Below are 24,533 nucleotides of genomic sequence, written 5' to 3' on the forward strand. Positions count from 1 at the left end.
TCCTGCATTATTAGGTTATTATCTACCTAATTAACCTAGTTTAATTCCTTTATTACTTCTGTTTATATTTTTACCTAAATTATTGGAAATTTCTAAAAAAAATTTACTCAAATAACCACAAACTAACTGACATACCAACAACCTGGGGCAGGTATAATAATAATAAACAATACATTTATTTCATTTATCTTTTCAACTTTATTGGTGAAAGGGGCAATGTATATGAGTAAATATCTTTTTTGCTTTTTATTTATTTCATTTAATGCTTTGTTTCTGGGTCCTTGGTCATATAGTGGAGCTTTGTAGTCTGTTGTTGGAGATGTACAGTGGGGGTTGGGGAGTCAGTATAAGTACTGTACTGTAAATTTGTGCCACTCCTGCATGTAGGCATCATTATCAACAGGAGACAGAAAGTTATAACTGTGAGAATTAGGCTAAACTATAACCTAAGATCATTTCTAGAGAACATATTTACATGATATTACCTGGGATGTCTAAGCAGGTGTCAGGTGATCTGAAACGTTGTGCAATTGATGAGTTTGTCTTTTAGGAGGCAATCCTGCTTCAACATTTCTCTAGGTCTAATTGGTTCGATTGTATTTGATTACAATGGGAGCAAAATTTTACTAAGTAGTTAAACGGGGGTACAAGTCCATTAGCTGCAATGCTTTGAGACCTAAAAGTAGACCTGTATGTTATATGTGTCCTAGTGTGGAGCATGGACATTTGAGGGGTGAAACTAGGCATAAAGTGCTCTCACATTAATGGTTGTCTGTGTTGTATATGATTAGACCAAATGATACCTTTTAAAGCACCTGCCCTGACAATGTGTCCTCATAAAAATAGCCACAGAGCGCCTCACCTGTTCTATTATGATTTAAACATTGTTCACAGTTTTGTCCCATGTAAAGGTGATGGCAGCTTTGTGGAGAGTCCATCCACTTTGCACACACAAAAATCTATTTCTAGATTTTTCATTTTTGCTCAGAACAAATGCATGCTTAGAGCAAATGAAAACATTGAATCCACTTTTTTGCTTGTTTTGTTCTCCAAGTCTATGTTCAGATATCCAGGGATTTTACTTGGTATTGAAAAAGGTAGATTACCAGAATATCAACTTCTTCTGTGGCCTCAAATTATACATGACACAGACTCAGAAATTAAGAAAGGCTTAAAAAACGTACACATGAAAGAAACAAATATCTTCTTAAGTCCTGGGTTTACAACTTAAAACCAATATGGACAAGCTAAGCATAGGCAATTTTAAACAACAGTCATTGTTTTTCATCAGAATCATTAGACAGTGATGACAGCGATGTGGTTTTTATTTGCCACATTCAACAATTGAAAAAAATATTACACTTGTCCTTAGCCTAATTAATTACATTTTATGGCAGTATAATTGCCCTACATTGCACATCCGGAAACCCATATTGTTATATATAGACAATAATAGTGTTGCAGAAATGCCTTCAGTCAGTAGTTTATGACTCCATCTTGTGGCGATTCTATGTCAATACAGATAACACTATTTAAAATGGGTGTACAATTTTTACCGTCTGACTTTATTTATAGCGAGGAATCGTTATAAGTGTCTGAAACACGCGACAAAATTCTATTTAAAGAGGAAATTGGATAAAAAACAAACACACAAAAGATGCAAAAACAGAAATATTGCATGGGATTCAAAGTGGTAATATATACAATTTATTAAAGCGCTAATGATTAAAATGTAATTTCAGTTTTCAATCATGCTGTTTTCTACTCTGCCTCTTCAGAAACAGATCAAATCACACAAAAAAGCGCATACAGGAAGTACTTATTTTTCAGCTTCAAATTAAAAGCATAACGGTCTCTTATATCGAGAGCGCAAGCAGTAAAGAAAACTATGTTTATAGAAATTAATTCATAAAAATCCTAAAACCAAGCGGCGTTTGTTTTACGTCATTTTGAATGGAATTTTGTAAAACTCATACAACACAATAGCTACTTTGAAATTAATTACCGGAAGTCCTTGTTCTTGCTTGCTTGATGATCCGATTGCCGTCGGCCGACGCCTACCGATTGGAAGCTCGGTAAGTAAAGATTACACTGTACATTTATCATTAAATTGATGGTTTAACTAGTAACAACATTTTTGTTGTTGTTATGTGTCTTTACTATCCTCCTTTGAGTAAACAATTTTTATCAAAAAGTTCGACTTCTTAGCAAAGGGCTGAAACATTTCCGTCTAAGTTCGGTGAGAAAATGTCGCTGAATGTGGCGAGAAGGAAGTAATTTTTTGTACACTGAGAGCTCGTATTCTCTCCACGTTAATACAGACAACGATGATTATATGATATATTCCTATGGTAAGATGATGTTAATTTATAACGACAAAAGGACGGCCACTGTTACTGTAAGTTTGATAGTAACGTTACAGGTCATAGAAGTTTTTCATAACCGCAGAAAAATCCGCCTGTTGAGACCAGATGTCTGTGATTAAAACGACGACTGTATTCCGGCTTGTGCTTTCTGCAGAACAGCTCTCAGTTGTTGGATGCTTTTGCTTGTTCTGCACTCTTATATAAAAAAATAAATAAAAAGGCATTTTACAATCATAATAAAAAACTTTAATCTACTATGGAGTCCCCATAAGAGTAGCCGTTATACTCATTTAATGTTGTCTAATGGTGCTTTAGTTAGTTATTGTTATGTTATTATCACATTATTATCGGCCATTGACTCCCAGATTTATGTAAAACATTCAGCCATTATAATCTAATTTTTAAAAAATCTGATTTCATTCTTAACGTTACTTCCTTTACAGCATCCTTGAATGAGAAATAGGCCTACTCTCATTGCAAATGTCCTTGCCAGTCTGTTCCATGTCTGTTCACCACATACACATAGGATGTCAACCCTGTGCTTGTCTCCACCATAAAGGAGTTCACTTCATAGCTTTAGAAGTTATAGGGGTTTGATAACATACCGTATTACATAATAAAACCATGCCAGATTTCCTGTTATACATGCTAGACTTAAAAACACGACATCACTGGTTTAATTTTCACCATCGCTCATGTAGTAAAATGTGAGTTTAAGATAAACTTGATCTGTTTATGTGTCTGTTCTTTTCTCTGTAAGGAAACTACCATTTGACATAAAATCCCAGCATTAATGAGAGTAATGTTGGAGCGGAAGCAAGCCTTTGATAAATGTCCACATTTGACAATTAATATAGGGCTGCAGCTAATTCATTTCATTATCAATTAATCTGCAGATTATTTTCTAGATCAATCAATTCATCTTTTTTATCTATGAACTGTCAGAAGTTAGCAAATAAATGCCCATGTTTTTCCCAGTTCTTTTCAATTTTGTCTTTATTTTCAGTCTAACACAGGACTCCATAACATTCGGGCAATCAGGGTGACCTGAATGCAGTGATCTTTACTGTTATTAACTGCAATGACACATACCTGTATTGCTTCATAGAAGCTAGGAGTCATTACAGTAGGACAAAGGGAAGTTGTTTGAAGAGAAACAGTGAAGTGTGACTGAACAGTCTGAGTGATATTTGCATAAAATGTTCTGGTTTGTGTTTAATCCGGGACACATTTTCATTCAGGAATGCTTGTCTGTGTGTGAATTCTGTAGCCGACTGCAGGTTGAGTCCCTTTTTTACTGTCCTTACTAAAGGCTTTGGAATTTCATTAATCTGTGTGGGAGTGCAGCTGAAGTCGGCTCGATATAGCCACTGAATGTTTGTGGACTTAAGCTCAGAATCTCTCTGCAGAACTAGATTAAGATTGATTGTACTTCTTCGTATTTAACATATGTGATCCTTGTGCGTATTCACTAGTTTATACACATGTACATGTAATCCAATGGAACAGCCTGTTATCAGTTAGTGAGGTTTATAATGTGGTCAGCTCCTGTTGACACTCTCAAAAGGCCTGTTTTACAGCTTGGTTGTGCATTTTAAAGCAGTTAGTGGTGGTGTTGGGTTGTATTTGTAGCTAAAAGCATTAATCAATTAGTTTATAATTTATTCAACTTAAAAGTCATTATTTTGGTAATGAATAAAGCTTGTAAAATATGGCTTTTCTCGTAAAATGCAAAGAATTGATCGGTTCCAGTTAGGATTTACTACTTTTCTCTATTTTGAATTTTTGCCTACTTATCAGCTAGTTGATCGTGGCATCCTTTCAACCCCAGACAACCTAAACAAATCATTGGGAAAATAATCATTTATCAGTTATAAAAAGAGTTTCCTTCACACTGAGGAGGCAGTGTACAACAAGCACTGGGTTTTGTTCAAAGGTTATGGCGCAGCCTCTCAAGTGATATTCTGAATTTCCTGTGTTCACGTGTGGTTTTTGTATGAGTAAGTTGTTTTGCTGCTGAAAAGAAGCGCAAGTGAGATTATTTCAGACATATATAAGCAGAGAACCGTCAAATTACATGTGACAGCTCATAGGCTTTCTCCAAATTCTATTGGTTGCAAGTATTTTCCATAAAACACCTCTGATATCAGACTGTCGCCCTCGTTTCATAGATACAGTAGATACTTTATCTTTCCCTGTGGGGGAAAAAGACAGAAGTTTTCTGTCTGTAGAACAGTCAGTGTAGTTTTTGATGTTTGTTTTATAGATGATACGTATATTAGAGGGTGTGTGGGTGACATGACATGGGACAGACTCGTCTGTATTAGCAGGCTACAGGAGGGCAACGTGAAAGGTCACGGAAATCTTTACATTGTAGGAGCGCGTGGAAGGTCATAAACTCATCACAGCTCTTCTGACTTCATCAGCCACAATGTGATTCTTCTTAGCCTGAGTGTATGTGGATAGGCGTGGGCCACAGAGAGCTGAAGTTCTGCTTTTGTCACCGTCTATAGTTCCCAGTTGATAATCAAAAGCATAAGCAAACATGTTATCCTTTAATCTAGTCAGAGGGAAGAGCAAGTAAGCCAACCCTGCAGGAGGGAGCCTAGGGAGGGGGGGAATATGAGGAACTGGAGATGCATTTCCCATAAGTCATTGTAAGCAGGCCCCTCCCCCTGATTGGCTGAGAGCCAGCTTCAGAGCAGAGCAGCAGAGGCTGAGCCGAGCCTTTTCCCGAGAATCAGAGCACGAGAGACGAGGAAGACAAACACAGCAGCACCTAGTTTTACTCATGTAGTTGTCGGGTTATTCGGAGCGGATACACGCAGAGAGATAGCAGCTCGGACTGGCATCTGTCGGGTACGTCTACACGCCCCTCGGCCTCACTCACACACACACACACACAGTTGTTTTTGTGGTTGTGTTTAGTGCTGTGGGTTTTTCTCTATTTCCTTTCCACGTAAATTCACTGGGGTGTGGTGTTGCGCTTTCACAGCACCGGTGCAGAGTCTTAAGAAGGAAGTGACAGAATCACTTTGTTCTAGATAATCTTGCAGTGCATGAAGTCGGCACACAAGGTAAAGACGTTACTGAACTTCAACAGTTTTTATTGAAGTTTTACTACAGTTTGATTGTAGTTTTACTTTAGTATTACTTGTGTTTGAACTGTGTTAGTATTTTAAAGAGCAGAAATGTACAAAAAATATCAAGAAGGATGCTTTTTTTTTGGAGCCGTGTAATTATTGTCCTCTTATGACCTTCAATAAGAATACCTAAAGTATGTTTGCAGAGCTGAGTGACAGGTAGAAGCTGCGGTTAGGTGTAAGAGACACGCTGATGCAACATGCTGAAACTGTCTTAGTTTTTGCATTTTAAACTGCATTTAATGCGCATGAGCCGTACTGAGATAAAAGGTGTGTGCTGATTTTGCATTCGTACATATTAAGACGGTTTGAATATGCCATCGTCAGTCAGTCAGTCGTGAGCCGGCCTAACGTGCTGTACTTCACTTCCTCCAAGCGAAACAGAGTACTTGCATTTAACGACACAGTTGCAACTGTCAAAACAAGGCCGGGGTTGAGTTTCCTGTCTCGTCTGCAAACCGCAAACTTTCAAAGTTTCACTTTGGGCCTGATCATCGTGGCCTCACCTGACACTATCACAGTCAATATGTTCCACTTTGAATATGGTACAAATGAGGATTAATATGATCTGTACCACAACACAAAGCCTGTCATTGCTTTGTTGATGTACATATGTGCAGTTTCTGTTCTGACAGGATAGATTGAGTCAAGTACGCACGCTCCTCTGCTTAATTTCATCCACTGACTGGAAGGGACACATGCCTAATGCCTATCAACATATCAAAGAAAAATAAGGAAGAAAGACACATAGATAACTACTTCCTCTTTTTAGGCACTATCACATTCGCAGATAGTAAAAACTCCTTGGTTACATTATGAGGAAATAGTTTTCGCAAGTATAACAGCTATAAAGGTCAGTCAGTGGAGATGGTAGCTGACAAACATGTGATTAACTGTACAGACATGATGCAGCGTCCAAAGAGGTGCCACATGGTCATCTTGGACAGCGCAGTTTTGTAAAGGACACGTGTATTGTCGTTGCATTTCAGCAGCTAGATTGTATAAAGTAGAGCTGTTGAGTGTTTGATTTGTTATATACGATAATCAAGGGAATGTCTTTTGTTTTTGAACGGGCATAACATCGTCCACTCTAACTATGGGACATAACAATAGACAAAACGATTCAGAAAATAAAACTATTTTATTTGGCATTTATGTTATCTTTTGTCGAGAAAACATTTCAATAATCAAGTTCCCCGTTCTGTTCTCTCTTTCCAGATCCAGCAGGTGAAATGGCGGTAAGGCAAAGGATTTTCAACTCAACATCCCCATTCTCCGGGTCGTCCAAAGCCGAGCTGAAGGGGTCCTACCCATCATGCTCGGCGGCGGACCAGGAGCCGGAGGAGGAAGAAGAGGACGGGAAGGACAGCAAAATGGGCTACATAGCCGGTTTTAGCCCGCTAATAAACAAACTCCTGATGCATGGGACTGCAGAACATGTGGGGGAAATGCCACTGAAGACCTCGACCTTCATTGCTCAAGCTGAATGTAAGTTTGATTATCTAATAATGAATGAAATAACTCAACCTGGACAGATTGTCTAACAGTGTGCTCTCCTCAGGTGAAACCCAGGACTCCCAGGAGTTCAGTCCGTCCTGTCTGGAGCGCGCCTTCCTTCCGTCCCCTAACTGCTTCACCAGCATGTAGGACATGACCTCTTCTGACACTTCATATTTATTTAGAGAAGCAATATTCAATTGTTTAACACAATGTCTGGAATTTACATCCTTGCAATTCTTCAACTTCAGCATTCCCTCCGATCACAACAACGTGGCGTGCCCAACCACAGCCGTCGTCCAGGAGCTGAGCGGCTCTTCGGCGCAGCATGGCCAGAGAAAGAAGAGCAAAAAGAAGCAGAGGCGCAAAGGGAAGAAAAGAGTGGAGAAGAAGAAGGAGAGGCAGCGGCACAGACATCGAATGCCCTCTGGTGTCCCTGAACAGGAGAGTGGACGTTCTCTGGTCCGGGTCCTGGTAAGAAAAGTCCTGAAAACAACTTGCAGTGTTTTCCTTGTGAATCATGTTCAAGGCTACATTCTTTGGCAGTCGGAGGCTCGGTCCCTAAATTCCCATGCAAACACTAGATTTCATGTGTTGTGGAAGTGAATCACCTCCTTCAGACAAAGCTGCCTCTCATGGCCTTGTAGCTCACCTGAGAATGTAAACATCACATAATGTGTTCGCTCTCCTCCTGCAGGAGGACTCGTCCCTGAGCGGGAGAAGCGACCTCAGCTCTTCCTGCTGCAGCAGCGTTGAAAGCTCAGAGGAGCAGGACAGACCGTCTTCTGTCTACAGCCCACAGATCTACAACACAGGCTCCAGCTGCTCTCCCCTGAACTGGAGGGAGCAGGTCTGCGGCCCCCTGCTCCACTCCTATGGGCAGGATAGCGACTCAGACTCCGTCAGCAGTCTGGGAGGCTATTCGCTGGCTCTCGCTGGCCTCAGGGGCTGCGTCAGTCAGGGGGACCCGTGCTATGCGGGGCCTTTCTTCAAAGATGTCGAGAGGGATGTTAGAGAGGAGGAGGATGACATCTCAGCAGCTGATTCGCTCACAAATGAGGGAATAATCTTTTACAATGAAGTACGTTCTGCTCCTCGACTTCTTGTCTTCTGTCTTAAAATGTGGTTCAACCAATTAAACACGTTCCTCTCTTATTCTGTCAGAAAATCCAGCCTGTGGATTCTGAATACAAGGAAGGGAGCGAGTACGTCCTCTCTAAATTCATCAAGGAAGGCTCCTACGGTGAAGTGCACAGAGCTCAGGATGTCAACACAGGCTTCAAATTTGCTGTCAAAAAGGTAACAGAGCACCTCTTTGTTTTCTTCCACCACTTTGAGTTAAAGTCACTTTGATTGACGAGTTTGTTCCATATTCGCCTCACAGATCAGCCTGAAGAGGTTCAACAGTGAGGAGGTGGGTGCGTGGAGTGCCCTCAGATCTCCTTGTGTGGTGGAGCTCTTCGGAGTGGTCAGAGAGGGGCCTTATGTCGTCCTGTTCATGGAGCACAAAGCTGGTAAACAAGCCTCACTTCTGCTTTTTTCTTTTTTTTGTTGCCGGTACTCACTGCCACTGTTGAAGCCGAGGGTGAGGCTGGAAACTGTTAGGTCAGATGTGGTGAATTAAGTGCAAACAGATGCACAGCGCAGGCAACGGGAGGATAATGAACATTACAGAAATACACATGCGATTAGATTCGAGATGTGGAGGTGGGTGGTTCTGGGATGGCAGAAATGACTGTTGAACTTCCTTTAAGTGTTTTGGTCTAAATAACAGCAAACGTCTGTGACAGGAGACGGCATATCTCACACTTTGACTCTTGTCATCCAATTCCAGGACATTATAGAAGCCATATTTGAGTCATGTACTGTGTATTTACATCAAGATAAAATCTTTAACCTGGTCTGACTTTACTTTTTATTCCAGGCTCCCTGGGCCAGCTGATAGCGGAGCGTGGCCGGCTGCCAGAGGACCTAAGCCTCCACTACCACTCACAAGTCCTGACAGCGCTGGAGTACCTTGGGAAAAAGAAAGTGGTGCATCTAGACATTAAAGGTACGTGAAGAAGTCAAACCACGAATGAGGATAGCAAAAAGAAAACCGATTACGTCTCTTGACACGTATCTGTTTGCTGAGTAAAGAAATAGAGATATAAGATCCTCAAATAAAACATCACCGCTACTCGATTGAAGACGTGAGCCATTAGCATCAGCTCATAAACGCATAAAAGCAGTAATTTTAAGAATCAAAGCGCCGCAACGGTGAGATAAAGTTGTTGGCTTGGCTTTTGTGGAAAACAAAACAAACAGAGACAGTCAGAACAGTTAGTCAGATTTCTAATGAGTTCTCATCAGAGGATTTTGTGTCTTTGGTGCGCAGCTGTTGTGTGGAACACAAGTGTCATAGATACAGATCCTCAGCACCTGTGTTGTGAAACCAGACTAGCGCAGAGTAGCGACGGGCTGGGAATTTCCCACAGTGTGACTCACCGCTGCACTTTAGAAACGCGCATGTGCCCAGAATCAGGAGAGCAAGAAAGAAAGGGAGAACGAAACAGAGAGGGGGGGATGGGACGAGGAGCAGGAAGTAGTTAGCTGAGAGAGAGAAAAAGTACAGATAAAGAATGTAAAGATAGAAAGAAGGCAAACGATGAAAATAAAGTGTGAAAAAGAAGTAAAGGCAAACAGAAAGGGAACTAGAAAGGAGGAAGAGAACAAACAGACTCGAGCGTGAGGACAGACAAACAGCAGAATGTGCTGCAGCAGCTCAGGCGCCACCTGGTGTCTGAAATGCCTCATTAAAGGAAGGCAGTGACGTAAAGTCTCTTCATCTGCCGCCCGTTTGTTACCAGACTCCACATTCATTCCATATTAAAGTGTTCTGAACAGCAGCTGTCCTCGGTGACTTCACATCTCCCTCTTATTTAGTCTTTGTCTCAGACTGTTTCCTGTCTGTGCAGCTGCCCGGCGTCTTATTATGTAATGTATAAACGAGCAGTGTGAAGATCAATAAAATGGATTCTTGCCTCTGCTTTGTTTCCCACAGCTGATAATGTGTTGCTTTCGGAGGACGGTAGAGACACCTTCCTGTGTGACTTTGGACACGCAGAGAGACTTGACAATAAGGGACAGAGCATGAGTGGATCCAGAGGTGAATACTGAGTCACTACAGTGTTTCAATTAAAGGGGTGGGTCATTTATCCTCCTCCGTGTATTAATTCATTGTTTTCATGTCATTCAATGCAGAGCTAAAGGGCTCGGAGACCCACATGTCCCCTGAGATGGTAAAAGGGGAACCCCGCGGAGCCAAAGCAGATGTGTGGAGCAGCTGCTGTATGCTACTGCACATGCTCAATGGCTGCCAACCATGGACAAGATACTACACCTGTAGACTTTACCTGAAGGTACGCTTCACACCGACGCACACACACTAAATTAACTCTTCATATCAGACTGAGACTGAGACTGAGTTCCTTGTTGTGATTATACAGATTGCTAACGAGCCTCCGCCTCTGAGAGAGATCCCACCTGACTGCAGCAATCTCACAGCGGAGGTTATAAAGGCAGGACTTCAGAAGGATCCAGCCAAGAGAGCATCAGCGTCTGAGCTTAAAGGCAAAGCTGCCAGAGCTCTGGAAGAAGGTAACTAAACCCGTTAACGTCAATCCAAAACTGACGGCAAATAAAGAAGCTAGAACCTGCAGTATAAAATCAATGTTCTGTTTTAAAAGATGTATTCTGTTTGTGTGATTGCAGTGGGAGGACTCACCAGCCCAGCAAAGGGGCCCTTCACAGAGCCCCTGTACACTGCCAACAAACCTCCAGACTCCCCGCATCTTCTCATAAGCAGCGTCGACTCTGACGATGAGGAACAAGAGTCTGACGGGAAGGTGATCACAGCAGGGCAGATCGTGAGAGAGCTGAATGATGACAATGAAGAGAAGAAGGGTCATTCTAAGGAGTCAAAACGCGGTCCATCTTTCGCCCCACAAACGCTGATCTGTGAGCCAAGCTACAAGAGAGGCAACAAGGTCACCACCGTGCCTGAACTTGAGCTGCGTAAACTGGAGCGAGGTGAGCTTCTGGGGTTTTTGTGTGCGTGTGTGTGTGTGTGTGTGTTAAATGTTTGGCTCATTGTGATCCTGCTTGTTTGCAGATTTCTACCTCAACAGTCTGTCTCAGCTTCACTCGCCTGAGAAGCAGGAGCAGCTCTTGTCTTGTCTCAGCAGTGACCCTTACTCCACCTGGGAACCATGGGACAAAAGGGTAAGCAGTAATTACATCACATATTTACCTCACTCTAAATAGATAGCAGTTGGAGTGAGATTGATAACACTAACCTCTGTCACTCCAGGACTCCGGCCGCTGGTCCCTGAGCCCAACAGACGACTTCAGCTCTGGTGTCTTCTCCTACAACAGCCAGCCAGACGTGCAGGTGTTCAGTGTGGATTTGCTGAGTCCCCCACAGGCTCCACCACCCTGCTGCTTTGAAGGTGAGATAAAACATGAACATTGCTCGACTTTTAAACCATTTAATATATAAAAAAAAACATTTTTCCTTACACGATGTGTATCTCTCTGCTCTGTGATTGGCTCAGGGGTGGATGTCTGCATCAGGGACTTTAACCGGAGAAGCATCCGCATCAGAGAGACGCGCTGGGTGAAGGTGGGCCACATCGCCACCGGAATCAGTGATCAGGTGAGAAGCCAAGACAACTTCATGTTAATCTGCTTCACTGATTTGTAAAGAGTAAAATATAACGTGTTTTTTGTCTCCTTTTTAGATCTCTGAGAGGGTTTTCACTTTGGAAACCCAGCAGGGCCAGCAGGTTCCTCATGACAAGGAGGTGCAGGAGTCCGGTCTGGAGCTCTGCTGCGTTCCTGCTCCAGACTTCAGCTCCGCCTGGAGGTGGAGGATCAGAGACGGAGTGCTGGAGACGAGATAAGAGCTGCCAGCTCTCTCCTTCCATCGGCCGCAGTTCATCTTAACCACTGTTCACATGGAGTATTGTTGAATTGTTACAATGTGAAAGAGCCTGCTTTCAGGAACAATGTGATCATCTTTTAAAAGCTTATGTGATGTTTACATGTTAAACATGTTTTTATTGCATGCTTCATTCATTAAACAGTTTTTTAAATGTTGCAATGTGTAATTCATTATTGATTTATTTATTTACAATCCAGTCTGTGAAAACATATTGATTAATGAGCTCACAATTCCACACAGTGACATTGCTGCTATATTCTACTGTATCTGGGAATAACTCTAATGATGTTAGATCTAACTGCCATTTTTAGACTCTAATCCAGTCTGTACATGCTGGGAGGGGTGTCCTTAAATCTAAAATGATTCCCACCAAACAGTGAAAAGCAGTCACTTCCTCTTCAGGTTTATCCCCAAATGATGGAGATGGACCGGCAGCCTGTACATAAAGCTGCCTGAGGCTTAAGACTAGAGCAAGACAACTACTGTCACAATATCTGAGTCCCCTGAAACTCATTTGATGACCTTTCTGTTGTTAAAACCACAAGATCAGCAAGTGTATTTAAATGCTAAATGATTTCCATGACATTTGCATAATGTATTAATATGCTCTACAGATTCTCAGTGGTTTGATATGACCCCGTGACCTTTCCTCTGTTGCTGTCATCGGGCCAGATTTATCTTCTTCTGACCAATATAAAAATATAACCATACTCCCCACAGTGTGAACTATATGAGTATTATAAAACTTTACAGAGTTTCCAGCAACCTAAAATATGACTTTGCACGTAAGAAATTAGTATTTTATAACCTACATAACTAATGAACATTACACCTTACCTATTAAATATGCTTTCCTCACATACTGTTAATGCATTTTAAACAAGATTTAAGTGTAAATATATGACCACGGTAGCAGTTTTGTGAAGCTGTAACTTAGAGTAACATAATTATCATTTTTATGGAAACCCATCCTTTAGTCAGTGAGATATTTCAAGGCCAAAACTGCCTTCACTAGATCCATGTCACTCTCATGGCTAAAAATCAAGAGCATGTTGAGGATCTTGCAGCCTCTACGAGTCCAAATTAACTATCTGAATCATCTTTCCGACTTGTCCTGCTGGAAACCTGTTGAATTAAATCGATTTCTCAGCCATAGAAAGAGTTAAAGATTTATTTTCCATATTACAACATACAAGGTCACTGCAAAAAGATTTTCAGGGAGACTGGAAGCTGATTCCAGCTTTACAAATGTGATAGAAAAAGGGTGAAAACTTGAGAATATCAAAGTGATTTCATAGTAAAAAAAAACACCAAGGCACTGACAAACAAGGAGGATGTATAAAAAGCTATTTGCTGTGTAGATACGATTGCAGTCTGAATTACTCACATAAAAATACAGTACTTTGAAAATATGTGAAGTGAGGTAAGCATCTCTGAGCAACCCAGTGCTTTTTCTGTGTCTGCAGAGCAACTTCTTCCATAGAGCATAGGAAATGTGTTTTCATGACAGGAAATGTCTTGAACGTGCATCTCGCTTGAAAACAGACAAGAAGTCATAGGCAAGAATTCGGTTTTTGAGGTTGGAGCCACATTAAGGTCACAATGCTGGTCAGATGCCCAAAGGCAGCATATGATTGTTACATAAGATACAAATGTATTTTTCACTTCATGTGACTTTTTAACCATGTGATTATTCATATTGAATGTAAACTTAACTTTGTATACAAATCCCTGCTGTGGCACGTTTAAGTGTCCACTTAGAAAAGGTTGAGCTGTCTGTTCACAGGGGGGAACTTATTGAGGGTCGCTTGAGCCCGGATGTAATTGCAGGTGTAATTTCCCTTCATCTACAACATCTTCTTGGTAATTCTTATAATTGTTTGCAAAAATATCTAATTCTAACTTGATGGAATTTGATCCATCCCATCAACATGTTCATTGCCAGCAGATCCTTACAGATTTACACCAGTTAACACTCACAAATACATATGAAGATAGCTTACATACAACATGATGAAACCAGGGAACCAGAAAAGCAATCTGAGTGGAACAAAAAAAGAACTTAAATTAAATGAATGCTGAGAGAGAACTAACTTAATCAAACATCCTCAGCCCGTATATCTTTAAAGGGCAGAAAACACAATGCAGTGACTTTTTTTCATTTTTCCCCAAGTAAAAAATAAATTACTTAAAATGCATTCCTAGTTCAAGTCTGACCAACTCTCCACCCTGCTTCATTTTGTGCATGTAATCATGCATCAATCTCTCCCTCAGTGGCATAGGGATCATGGGTACGACAGCGCATTCAGTCTTACACCCAATCTTGGAAGTGAAAGGGAGGCAGAAACTAAGAGGTCGCTCTTCGTGTCCAAATATAGCCTCAACTTGTTCCACTGGTCCTTCTGTTCTTTCAGATGTACCGCCATGTTCATTTCTCCATTCCTGCAGTCGTTACTCTTCCCATCTTTCACATGTCTGCTCTCCACGAACCCTTCACATCTTGCGAATGACTAGGACAGTGGTGAGAACACCAGCCAAGAAAACTCCCACCGTCTGCCATGTGGGAGTGCCAAAGTGGGACCGAATACCCTCCTAACATTCAAGAAAAACAAACACAAATGTAAGCTTATGTCATAAGTGCAATATATTAATAACACATTCATTTGAACTGTAGCTAGATTCTTACCCAGCCACCTTGCTCCCTGATCCAGTTGATCACATTTTCCCGGAGGTAGTCCATGGTCCAGCTGATTATTGTTCTGATGATATCAGGAACTTGGGTCACAAGAGCCTGTTCAGGAGTAAACGGGAGATGCTTCAGACTTAAGGTCTTTCTTATTCAATCATAATCCATCACACAGATATGCCACATTTTTTAAAGTCCTCATAAGAAGGATTTGTACAACAGAGCTGTTTAACTCACTTTAATGACAAGTCGACAGGCAAAGTAGAACAAGGCAACCACCCGGCCCCAGTTGAACTTCCCATCTGAAAAGATCTCTACGGCAACTCTCACAAACACATCTTTTGATGGACTGAGTGAGGAGTTGTTAATCATTCTGGGGAAAACAAAACATAGCATTTACATAAACAGTATTTACTAGTAAAATCTTGTAATTCATAATTACTTTGGCCTAGATTTTGCTGGCTCTGACACACAAACAGATAGCCCACCTTTGGAGCTCTAGATTTCCATCCAGCTCATCACCAATCTGCTGCAGGCACTGAGCAAGCTTCTTATGGTTTGGGTCACACAGCTCTCCTCCTCCCAACTGTGCCCTGGTCACTGTTGTATTGTGGTCTCCATGCCGCTGAACCCGCTCATAAATGAAACTATACAGGGAGACAAAGTTGAAAAATATGAATTATAAATATTAAGCATGATCTTACTCCTTTCCCAATTAAGTAATGAGTATCCTAACTGATAGAATGTACTCACTCTTTCAACAAAACTGTCCCCACTTCCAGTATCTGATCTGTAGTACTTCCTGCAGGGCAAAGGTCAGTGTCAAATCATCAAAATGCCGATACATCTATTGTTTAAAAGCACATTTAATATTATAAATAAATAGGTGAATACTTAAAAGTAATGTGTGCTAGTATACATGTATGTTTACTGTCACTTTAATTTGTGTTAAACTATACTTTTAAGCGTACTGACTGGGATAAGCCACACTTAGAAAAATTGGATAAAAATATGACCTTTTGTTAATGATTTTCCCTTAAATCTATATGTACTCCAGTGCTTCATATTAGTTGCGTTTAATTATAGCATAACCTTGTGCGACATTCATATAATAAAAAGGCAGTACATACAAACAGTCTGTTGTATCAGTTGTTGCAAAGTCAATTAGCCGAACTTGGTTAATGTTATGGCCGGTGTTACATAAACGTTCGTCTGTCTATCTTGGACATTTTAGAGGTAAAACGATTGTAGCGTAAGCATCCTGATATTTGTGTTTCGGTTTTCCTCACACATATTTGCTAACTCACTGTTGTGTAGCTATCTAGGCAGCTAATCAAGCTACCTATACACACGGACAGTAAGTGCTTTCTCAAGCTAACGTTGAGCTAACATTTGGTTAGCTTTGTTGCTAACTTATGTTTAGTTGATGTTACACCTAGAAAGTAAACAAGCTAAGACCACAAAAGAAGACTTATTTGTTTAAATTTAAGCGTATCTGTGACTGTCACAATGTTGGCGACACTGTCACGGTAAAGTTAATAAATGGCATTGTTGATGCTAATTATTACCTTTATCGCCGCCTCCCGGGTGCGATGCCATCTTGTTGTGTGTTTAAAAAGCTAGTACTTCCGCGCAATCATGTGACAGTGTTTTATTTGTTTGTGGCACAGCTGCGATAGAGCGCAGATGCAGGTTTTCTCATGTGCTGATCTGAAAAAAATGGGGCTGGTACTGACGTGATGTCGTAGTGTTACATGGGTGGATGTAAGCCCGTCCACTGAGTGTAATGCTTTATAGATCTGCTCACCGCGTTGTGACAAACATTTGTCCCACCGCCTGTGAACGTTGCTTTGAGAGTGTTGAATGTAGATAAATATAGCACTTTAAAGGTTATGATTATATCATTAACTACGACCAGCAGTTAATACAGTTAATGAAACAATAAAAAAAACATGCGTTTTGTTTTTTCGGAGCCTCGCCTTTCTTTAGACGTCATTTCCTGTGCCTCGTCCTCTTCCGTGCGTCGCGCGCATTCATAGGCCTCTTTACGACTCGGCTGGCAAAGATGGCGGATGCACAAGTATGTCCAAGAAAACGGCGTGGTGAATTTAAATCGATATTAATACATTGTTAGGGACACGTTTGCGAGGATTTGTTACGCGTGTGCCTTTACGTGTTGTTTATACTCGAGCCTGAGCCGTTTTAACCCACATTCGGGCCTTTATAACTACTATTTGTTGTTGCCGTTCTGCATACCCTCGTGTAACGTTGAAGTAGCCGGAATGCTAAGTCGGTTAGCCCAGGCTGATACAAGTTAACTCATTTTTATACTCTACTACTACTTCTACTTTTTATTTGTATATACCATAAGCGGGAAAAAACAGCCACTTAAACGTATGTAAAGACATATAGTTAGCTGTGACTCAATTTAACGTAAGTTCTTCAATAAAGGAAGTTGGTCATAAATTAGCTAGCGGGACCGTGCGGCATTATGTCTCCTCAGTGCAGGAAAGTTGACATGGTTTCTGTGTTACTGTCTAAACGTGTTTTCCCTTTGCTTTACAGACCGAGCGGGCTTATCAGAAACAGCCCACCATCTTCCAGAACAAGAAACGTGTTCTGGTCGCTGATGGTGGCAAGGAGGTCAAGGAAAAGCTCCCCCGCTACCACAAGAGTGTCGGGCTGGGCTTCAAAACCCCAAGAGAGGTAACTTACTGTCAAGCTGCATTAAATTGAAGAACAAGAGCTGGTCTTAATTTCACATTGTTGGCTGCAAATGATGTTTTTCTCACGATGGTCTTCCAAGCCTTCAGGGCTCTGACGATAGTGCCTTTTGGCATTACTGATGCAGTCACAAGAGTTAAAGATATGACCTGATTGTATAGATGGGTAATATTTTTAGAGTAATGACACTAACAATACATTTTGTCTTCAACAGGCTATTGACGGCACTTACATTGACAAGAAATGCCCCTTCACTGGAAATGTCTCCATCCGTGGCCGTATCCTCTCCGGTCAGTTTGAATCCAAGCCAGCGCCAGTTTCTTATTTGTCACTGTCATGCAAATGATGTTTTTCTCACGATGGTCTTCCAAGCCCTCTGGGTTCTGACGACAATGCCTAACGGCAACGCTGATGTATAAGAGTGACAACCTTTAACATAAAAGGATATTTACTGATGTGTAAATATTTTTCCTGGCTTGTGACCTCTGGTTTAAGTCTTTACTGCACAGTCACAATCTTACTGCAAAATTGACATTCCATTTTTTGTATGTTTGTGCTCTACAGGTGTCGTGACCAAAATGAAGATGCAGAGGACCATTGTTATCAGACGGGATTACCTGCATTACATCCGCAAGTACAACCGTTTTGAGAAGAGGCACAAGAACATCTCTGTCCATCTGTCACCTTGCTTCAGGTATTGCGGCCCTTGCATGCTCTGAATTCATGGTTCCTACAGTCAAAGAAAACATGTAATTGTAACATGTAGTTGTTTGGTTTCCAAACTTGGACAATTCAAGAAATTCAAGAAATGTTTATACCAGAGTTTGAGGGGAAAATGCAGTAACTCATTTTGCTTAATTTGTGAAAGTATGAGCCAGTTCTTTAAAAAAGTAACAATTCTGTTACAAGTTTAAGTGTATTTGTTATGATCTTAATTTGCTGCAAATGATGTCTTTCTCACGATGGTCTTCCTAGCTCAAGAAGCTTTGACGACACTGCCTTTGGCATACACTGATGCAGCTTTTTATTTGAGAAAAACCTTTTATCAGCTTGGTATTGGAGACGGGTACCCACAGACAGCCTGTTGATGTGTCTTCATTATGGTATTTTTCTGCAGGGACGTCTCGGTTGGAGACATTGTGACCGTCGGAGAGTGCCGACCACTCAGCAAGACTGTGAGGTTCAACGTCCTCAAAGTCACAAAGGCTGCTGGAGCCAAGAAGCAGTTCCAGAAATTTTAGGTGTGAAAGGAGGCTGTTGACTGACTTGTCTCACTGTCAAATAAAGAAAACCTTGTTTAAAATGCCCTTTCATCTTTTTCTTATCAAGCCCACCCTCTTTGTTTTGGCACTAAATGATACATAAACAATCAGTTCTTGTGTGTTGGATTCCGTTTAAGTATCAGTATTGTGTGGTGGTACACTGTATTACACAAATTAATGTGATACGGTACTGTAGATGTCCCTATCTCTGAAATATAGGAAAACCAATAAAGCTCTAAGTTATAACCAAACATACAATCGTTTGTTACATGGTGAGGTTATAAGAACAGATTACTTTGGAAAATGTTTGTTAGGGATGTGAAGATGTTCAAATTCTGGTCTGTAGAAAGTTATCTGTTGATCTGAAGTCCAGTTAGAAGGAACACATTGGTGTGGTAGCCAGGGTGCAAGTGTGACACTTTTTCCTAATAGTTTAGAGACCCAACGATTAAAGAATTATAAGTCTGACAAAGTAAGTCCTGGCATAATCGGTATTAAACTTTTTAAAATACAGCAAGGTCAAGAATTAGAGAAACCATTTATCAGTTTTTACATCAAAGCTTTCAACCTAGTAGCTATGCAAATAACTAGCAAAAGCAAATTATTAGTATTTGTGAAATTCACTGCAAGATTAGCAGACGAGTGACATTTTTAGTACAATGGGCAGAATTTAATATAAATTAGAATAAAGTAAGTTGAAAAATATGTGTAATTGACAACAGCTCTAAAAGACACATTTCAACAGGACCAAGTCTTGTATTTCTATTCAAGAGACGAAAATCAGAGCTGACTGCAGTGTGTGGGGCACAGTGGATGAACATGAAGTACGTACAAGAATACAGTATTTTGTTTTTCTTTCTGTAGACCTAAAATTATTTAAAAATGTATCAGAACTTTTGTCAGTTAAATACATTACGGGACAACAACCCAAGAGTCTTTCTTCATTCATTCAGTTCCAGTGGTGTCTTAGTGAAAGATCATGTTGTGTCCTTACTTTGTATTTAATGAGAAATGGACAGAATCTGTACATCAGATATCTCCCCAACAGTGTCCAGCCAGTTTCTCAGAGAAGGAGGATCCTCTTTGCACCTTCTCTTTAGTCGCTGTAAACAGAACTTTAACCAGATATTTCCCTACACATACTGTACATCTTCCCTTATACGATGCCTGGATACATAACCAATAATGCTTCGGTTATTCATAGCCTAATGTCGCTTTCAGCTCTACCCATACATCATCTAAGCCTTTTAAAAGTTTTACTCATTCCATAAAACAGAACTATAATCTGCAATTTTACTGCAAATTTACTTTTAGTCTGGGTAGTAATGAAGAATCTGCGTTTGTTTCCTAAAGCTGGTCACTGATTGCCGTATATATCAAACCAGTCTTCTTGACATAATGACATTTTTTGCTTTCTTTCCCCCCATTTATTTCTAATATAGAATGCAGAGATCCTCTATTAAACACAAGCCGATATCACTGTACCAGTATTAATACTGTATGCATTACACAGATTCAAGGTATAAAAAAAACCTGCAGACGTCAATATATTGTAATTTTCAAATCAAAATCTTTCTTTCTTATTATTTTGCATTTAATTTTTCACTTATCGATTACATCTCCTGTTGCTGTAGATAGTAGTCTTCTCGGTATAAATGTCGACACGTATTCATATTTGTATACGCCCAACAGCAACAATTTAATTCAAGTTTAGCTGAACCTGTGCGCAGCAGCGCCTCCTGGTGTCACAACATGGTCTTGCCATAAAATAATAACTTCCAGCAGATGGCGACAGATAACTGTTTAAAGTTTATTCAGTAGTTCAGACTTAAATCCAACACGCACAGTTTGGCTTTTTTTGGGTCCAACTTTTAGAAGTAAGAACGTCTCTGGCAAACCTTGTGATGATTTAGATGTAAATCATACAGAAATGTTAGTGTATTCGTCATGATGTTTAGCCTTTATTATATACTGTGACCTATCGTTGACATAGACAATGCTGCCTCTCTGAGAAAGCTGCTCATATTACAATAATGATAAATAACAGACTATCCAAACAACTGAAAACGTATCTTTACATTTATGAAAATGTTTAATTCATTGAATATCCACTGTGTGTGACATAAAGCTGTGAGTTTGGATTTAAAAAAAGGTTCCTCTAAAGTCCTTTTTTTCTTTTCTGATTTTACTAGTAGTAACCTGAGACTTTGGCATACCCAACATGCCTATAAAAGCTGAGATTTCTTCTTTTCCTATCAACAGGATTTAAAAGTCCTCCTTCTGCTCAACATTATGTTCAGAGAAACAAAGTGATCAATCATTGTTATCTGATGGCTTCAGCATCACTCTGCCATAAGCAGGTCTGACCTCGTTCCTTTGTGCAGTTACAAGCTTAATGATGCTCTGTGGTGTCTAAGATCCAAATGCATGCAAAGGCAGCTCAACAAGCTTCAATCTGAGCATACTCAGCTGAGTCATTTGCATGTGTCCTTATTTCAGCCCGAGACGATGACAGCTTTTCTGTATAGGAATCACTTAGACTCCACCCCCTCACCCCGTCTGTCTGCTGAGAGCCAGCAGAGGCGTCACCATTACCATAATGATGCTGTAGATGTTATTCACCACTGAATATGGACCATATGGTGATGACGTGAGGAGGAGAAAGTGGCTCATGTGAGCTCAGCCGTGTAAGTAGCTCCATCATTTAATAATTAGCCGAGCGAGCAGACGTCATCTGAAAGCTTGTTTCATAATAACCAAACATTTCCCTCAATTACAGTTTTTGTTGTACTAACAAAAAGCCCAGCTCTCCAGCCGAGCTACAATATTTACCTAAACAGCGGACTCTCAGCTTCTCACCACAAATTGTCCCCTCTTGCGCCGGGGGTTTTCCCAGCTCCTTCTCCCCGACACTACAGGAGGGTGGGAGGGCCTCAGGATGTTCTCTGAATAACAGGCCCCTCTCATGAGCAGACACCCCAGGGAGCAAGTCGGCCCAGCAGGCCACCCAGCCCCTTCATGAGTGCATACATGCTCCCACAGAGGGTTTGTTTGGGAGCAGAGGTCTGATCCTTTCAGTTTGAGGAAGCATAATAAAGCTGAGCTGATGGGTTAAACTGTGATGGATGAGTGCTGTTAGAGACGCATGTTAGCGGAGTTATCAGCTGATCTGTGTGTTTTTTTGTTCATCAAGAAAGTCAGGATAGGACTATTTAAGCTGAAGAAACCATATTTATTTACCGTTAGAGGAAACAAAGAGTTGCGGTGCAGTGGGGAGGTAAGAGTTTGATTTTCAGTGTTTTCAGAGTGAACAAAAACACTGAGGTTACCAGGCAATAAAACAAATGTTTGGCTCTAGGAAAGCATTGTTATGCTCTTTCTTGTAAGCTGCGGGATTTCTTGATATCATTTATGACGCTTTGATTTTCTTCCACAAGATAAAAATCAGCTCCTGGAAAGATTCTGGGTTTAAATGCATGCTATTGTAGTTCACAGAGTAAGCCTTCTGACACGAAAGGTGAGGGAATAGATGTCTTTCCTTTGCCCTAAGATTACTGGATTTGTACAAGAACAGTTCCTCCCTCCACTCACATCTTGGAAAACAAACTCTCCACTTCTCCAGGTGGTGGAGAAGCCAGTTTCCATTTGGAGGCATCTCCAAAAGGTGAGGGCGAACAGTTTAAGATTTAGAGCTCCATCCGTCACCCTGGCCAGCGAGGTCAGAGATGACCTTCTGCGTGGATGTCTCCCCCCTGATTGTAACAGCAAACACACGCGCACGATCTTTTGAACCGCCTCACTTCGCATTCCTCCAGTTTGCCAACATGTTTACCCAGTGTCATGCAGCATGCCTGCAGTCGTGCTTACTTGTGTATCTAATGGCCGGGATGTTAGCTCAGAGGGTCAGACCAATGAGGGTAATAGCTGCTATCAAAACACAGTCCTTCTGGTGTCCCAGCAGGAGGTGAGGACAGGGGGGGCAGGAGGGGGTCGTATAGTCCCCTGCTGGACCCTTGTTCTGGGTTGTTTGGAGGCCGCCAGCAGCACCCTGATGGTGCTCCAGCAGAGCAGCGGCAGGAGAACTGATGGGCTGAACAGATGGAGGCCATGTTTTATGGAGAGGAACAGATAAAGGCCTTCAACCTCACTGAACAACAGGCCTCGTCTTTAAGGTCTATCTATGATGAGGCGTACTTAAAGTACCAAAATCAATATGTAGGATGTCCTATTTCAGAATGTTATTGTATATTGTATTGTTACATTATGTTGACTGAATATGTATGCATCACTTTATTTTTGTAGTGAATAAATGACTTCTTTATGTAGTGGATGATAGCTTATAGAAGTAAATTAACTCAAGTTTGTATATAAAATCCGAATCTTTAAAGTTACTAATAACTAAAGCTGTCATTAAAATTTAGAATTATCACCAAAATGTGTTAAAGTAGAATTAAAAAGTAACATAAAAAATAATTACTGACGTACAGCTGCCTAATTAGCGCGCATGTTTTTCAGACCCCGGGACGACCCGCTGATAGATGCCGATTGTCTCTTTTCCCATGGCCAGTGAAGTATGCTCCTTTCGGTCTCTTTTCTGCTGCGTCACCGTCTGACCCCACAAACGCGCCCAAAACAGGGTTAGTGACAGTGAAGATGTTACGATGGTTAGGTCTTTATTGTATCTATTACTCATTCAGTCTGTTTATCAAACTCGGCGCCGAAAAATTTGGAACGGTGTTCGAGCGCTGCTCGGTTGGAGACGGGCGTAATTTGTAGCTGAGACGACGAGGAGTCGTAGAAGTTACCGACGGAGCATAGCATCAGCAGAATAACGTGTCGACCCGGGTTTTGTGTTCCCACTAATGCCGATCGCAGCCGAGGCGATAATTACAGATCATTGCAGAGTCATTTGACCCGGGTCAGAATGCCAATTGTAGCCTTTCCCTCTGAGGAAAAAAGCCGGATATTAGCTGGTTTTTTGACCAGTGGGAAGCTTACAAGAGTTGTACCAAGATACAGTAATGAAGTAACTGTGACGCTTATCCTGATCAGGGTCGTGGGGAGGCTGGAGCGGATCCCAGCTGTCATTGGGCGAGAGGCGGGGTACAGCCTGGACTGATTGCCAATCAATCACAATTCATTCATTCATGAATTCAATGTAAATAAAATGGCAATGAAAAGATGTTTCTCTTCTTAAGAACAGACTGTTGAGAATATAGATCATGTTGTGATTGGATGTCTTAGTAATCACATAAACATATATTGATTGAATAATTATCCAACAAGCATCCAATAACACTAAGTCCTATTGATGTTGTACAGTTCTTTGTACAATCCATAATAAATGCAAAATGTGCACGTAAAACCAACATTTAATACCTTTTGAGCTGTTTTTTTTTTACCTCAATTTAATATGCAATCATCACTTTTCAGCATCTCACTGCTGGGCTGCACAACAGGACCACTGTGGGCTCTAGTGAGGGTCAGAGCAGGGTCACACCACACATCTGGACATGTCATCAGCCCGGCAGATCTGCACACAGACAGACAATGTTCTGCTGACAACATCCTATTAAAAAAAAAAAAGAAGTATCATTATATCCTTCACAAACAGACGGTCCTGTGTGTGACCTGCTGACTGTACTTACACATATTAAATTTGGTTTATTAGGACGTACTGTGCGTATTTTGGTGTCAGGATTCTGTGAAAGTCAGTGAAAGTAGATCCGGTGGATAATGAGCGTGTCGTGATCTATGACTCTCAGGTTAGAGGTTCTGGTCACACTTGTCAGTGTCTGATATCCGCAGCACACCGTGAGCTGCTTAACTGATTTGGAGTGATTTAACAGATGTGGATCCTGCTCTTCACTC

The 24,533-nt window shown here is 41.1% G+C and overlaps 3 protein-coding genes and 3 non-coding genes across 8 annotated transcripts; 5 read left to right on the forward strand and 1 right to left on the reverse strand.

The window, feature by feature from the left end:
• Positions 1-2,039: 2,039 nt before the first annotated feature.
• Positions 2,040-12,132, forward strand: map3k14a (mitogen-activated protein kinase kinase kinase 14a). Of its 3 annotated transcripts, none has more exons than XM_069674879.1 (16): positions 2,040-2,075; positions 6,728-6,997; positions 7,071-7,152; positions 7,258-7,480; positions 7,704-8,087; positions 8,171-8,305; positions 8,391-8,520; positions 8,931-9,059; positions 10,050-10,154; positions 10,250-10,407; positions 10,495-10,645; positions 10,760-11,077; positions 11,160-11,269; positions 11,358-11,496; positions 11,602-11,702; positions 11,788-12,132. In XM_069674879.1, exons 2-16 carry the CDS (start codon positions 6,742-6,744, stop codon positions 11,947-11,949), a joined length of 2,583 nt encoding a protein of 860 aa, XP_069530980.1. In that variant the 5' UTR covers positions 2,040-2,075; positions 6,728-6,741; the 3' UTR covers positions 11,950-12,132. The 3 variants fall into 3 exon arrangements, with proteins under 3 accessions (XP_069530980.1, XP_069530981.1, XP_069530982.1); XM_069674880.1 differs by lacking the exon at positions 2,040-2,075 and adding an exon at positions 5,074-5,225; XM_069674881.1 differs by lacking the exon at positions 2,040-2,075 and adding an exon at positions 5,416-5,443.
• Positions 12,133-13,170: 1,038 nt separating this feature from the next.
• On the reverse strand, positions 13,171-16,335 carry baxa (BCL2 associated X, apoptosis regulator a). The gene is made up of 6 exons (XM_069674269.1): positions 16,245-16,335; positions 15,430-15,478; positions 15,165-15,323; positions 14,914-15,049; positions 14,677-14,781; positions 13,171-14,582 (listed from the first exon to the last, which is right to left on the reverse strand). Exons 1-6 carry the CDS (start codon positions 16,273-16,275, stop codon positions 14,484-14,486), a joined length of 579 nt encoding a protein of 192 aa, XP_069530370.1. The 5' UTR covers positions 16,276-16,335; the 3' UTR covers positions 13,171-14,483.
• Positions 16,336-16,708: 373 nt separating this feature from the next.
• rps11 (ribosomal protein S11) lies at positions 16,709-18,703 on the forward strand. The gene is made up of 5 exons (XM_069674723.1): positions 16,709-16,756; positions 17,242-17,382; positions 17,615-17,690; positions 17,965-18,094; positions 18,518-18,703. Exons 1-5 carry the CDS (start codon positions 16,742-16,744, stop codon positions 18,639-18,641), a joined length of 486 nt encoding a protein of 161 aa, XP_069530824.1. The 5' UTR covers positions 16,709-16,741; the 3' UTR covers positions 18,642-18,703.
• On the forward strand, positions 17,448-17,531 carry LOC138603258 (small nucleolar RNA SNORD35). The gene has a single exon (XR_011309233.1). It is a non-coding gene; the product is annotated as a small nucleolar RNA SNORD35 (small nucleolar RNA).
• LOC138603257 (small nucleolar RNA SNORD35) lies at positions 17,738-17,821 on the forward strand. The gene has a single exon (XR_011309232.1). It is a non-coding gene; the product is annotated as a small nucleolar RNA SNORD35 (small nucleolar RNA).
• Positions 18,341-18,424, forward strand: LOC138603259 (small nucleolar RNA SNORD35). The gene has a single exon (XR_011309234.1). It is a non-coding gene; the product is annotated as a small nucleolar RNA SNORD35 (small nucleolar RNA).
• Positions 18,704-24,533: the final 5,830 nt, after the last annotated feature.

The sequence above is a fragment of the Semicossyphus pulcher genome, unplaced genomic scaffold (assembly GCF_022749685.1).
Source record: "Semicossyphus pulcher isolate SPU_LCO1_2020_fin unplaced genomic scaffold, fSemPul1.0.p SCAF_23, whole genome shotgun sequence".
Lineage (NCBI taxonomy): Eukaryota > Metazoa > Chordata > Actinopteri > Labriformes > Labridae > Semicossyphus > Semicossyphus pulcher.

Coding starts and splice junctions, on each gene's coding strand:
- map3k14a (XM_069674879.1), top strand. CDS start 6,742: ATGGCGGTAAGGCAAAGGATTTTCAACTCAACATCCCCATTCTCCGGG. Junction 11,270..11,357: donor GGGAACCATGGGACAAAAGG/GTAAGCAGTAAT, acceptor CTGTCACTCCAG/GACTCCGGCCGCTGGTCCCT. Junction 11,497..11,601: donor ACCACCCTGCTGCTTTGAAG/GTGAGATAAAAC, acceptor TGATTGGCTCAG/GGGTGGATGTCTGCATCAGG.
- baxa (XM_069674269.1), bottom strand. CDS start 16,275: ATGGCATCGCACCCGGGAGGCGGCGATAAAG. Junction 15,050..15,164: donor GGAAATCTAGAGCTCCAAAG/GTGGGCTATCTG, acceptor TGTTTTCCCCAG/AATGATTAACAACTCCTCAC. Junction 14,583..14,676: donor TCAGGGAGCAAGGTGGCTGG/GTAAGAATCTAG, acceptor CTTGAATGTTAG/GAGGGTATTCGGTCCCACTT.
- rps11 (XM_069674723.1), top strand. Junction 17,383..17,614: donor GCTTCAAAACCCCAAGAGAG/GTAACTTACTGT, acceptor TGTCTTCAACAG/GCTATTGACGGCACTTACAT. Junction 17,691..17,964: donor CCGTGGCCGTATCCTCTCCG/GTCAGTTTGAAT, acceptor TGTGCTCTACAG/GTGTCGTGACCAAAATGAAG.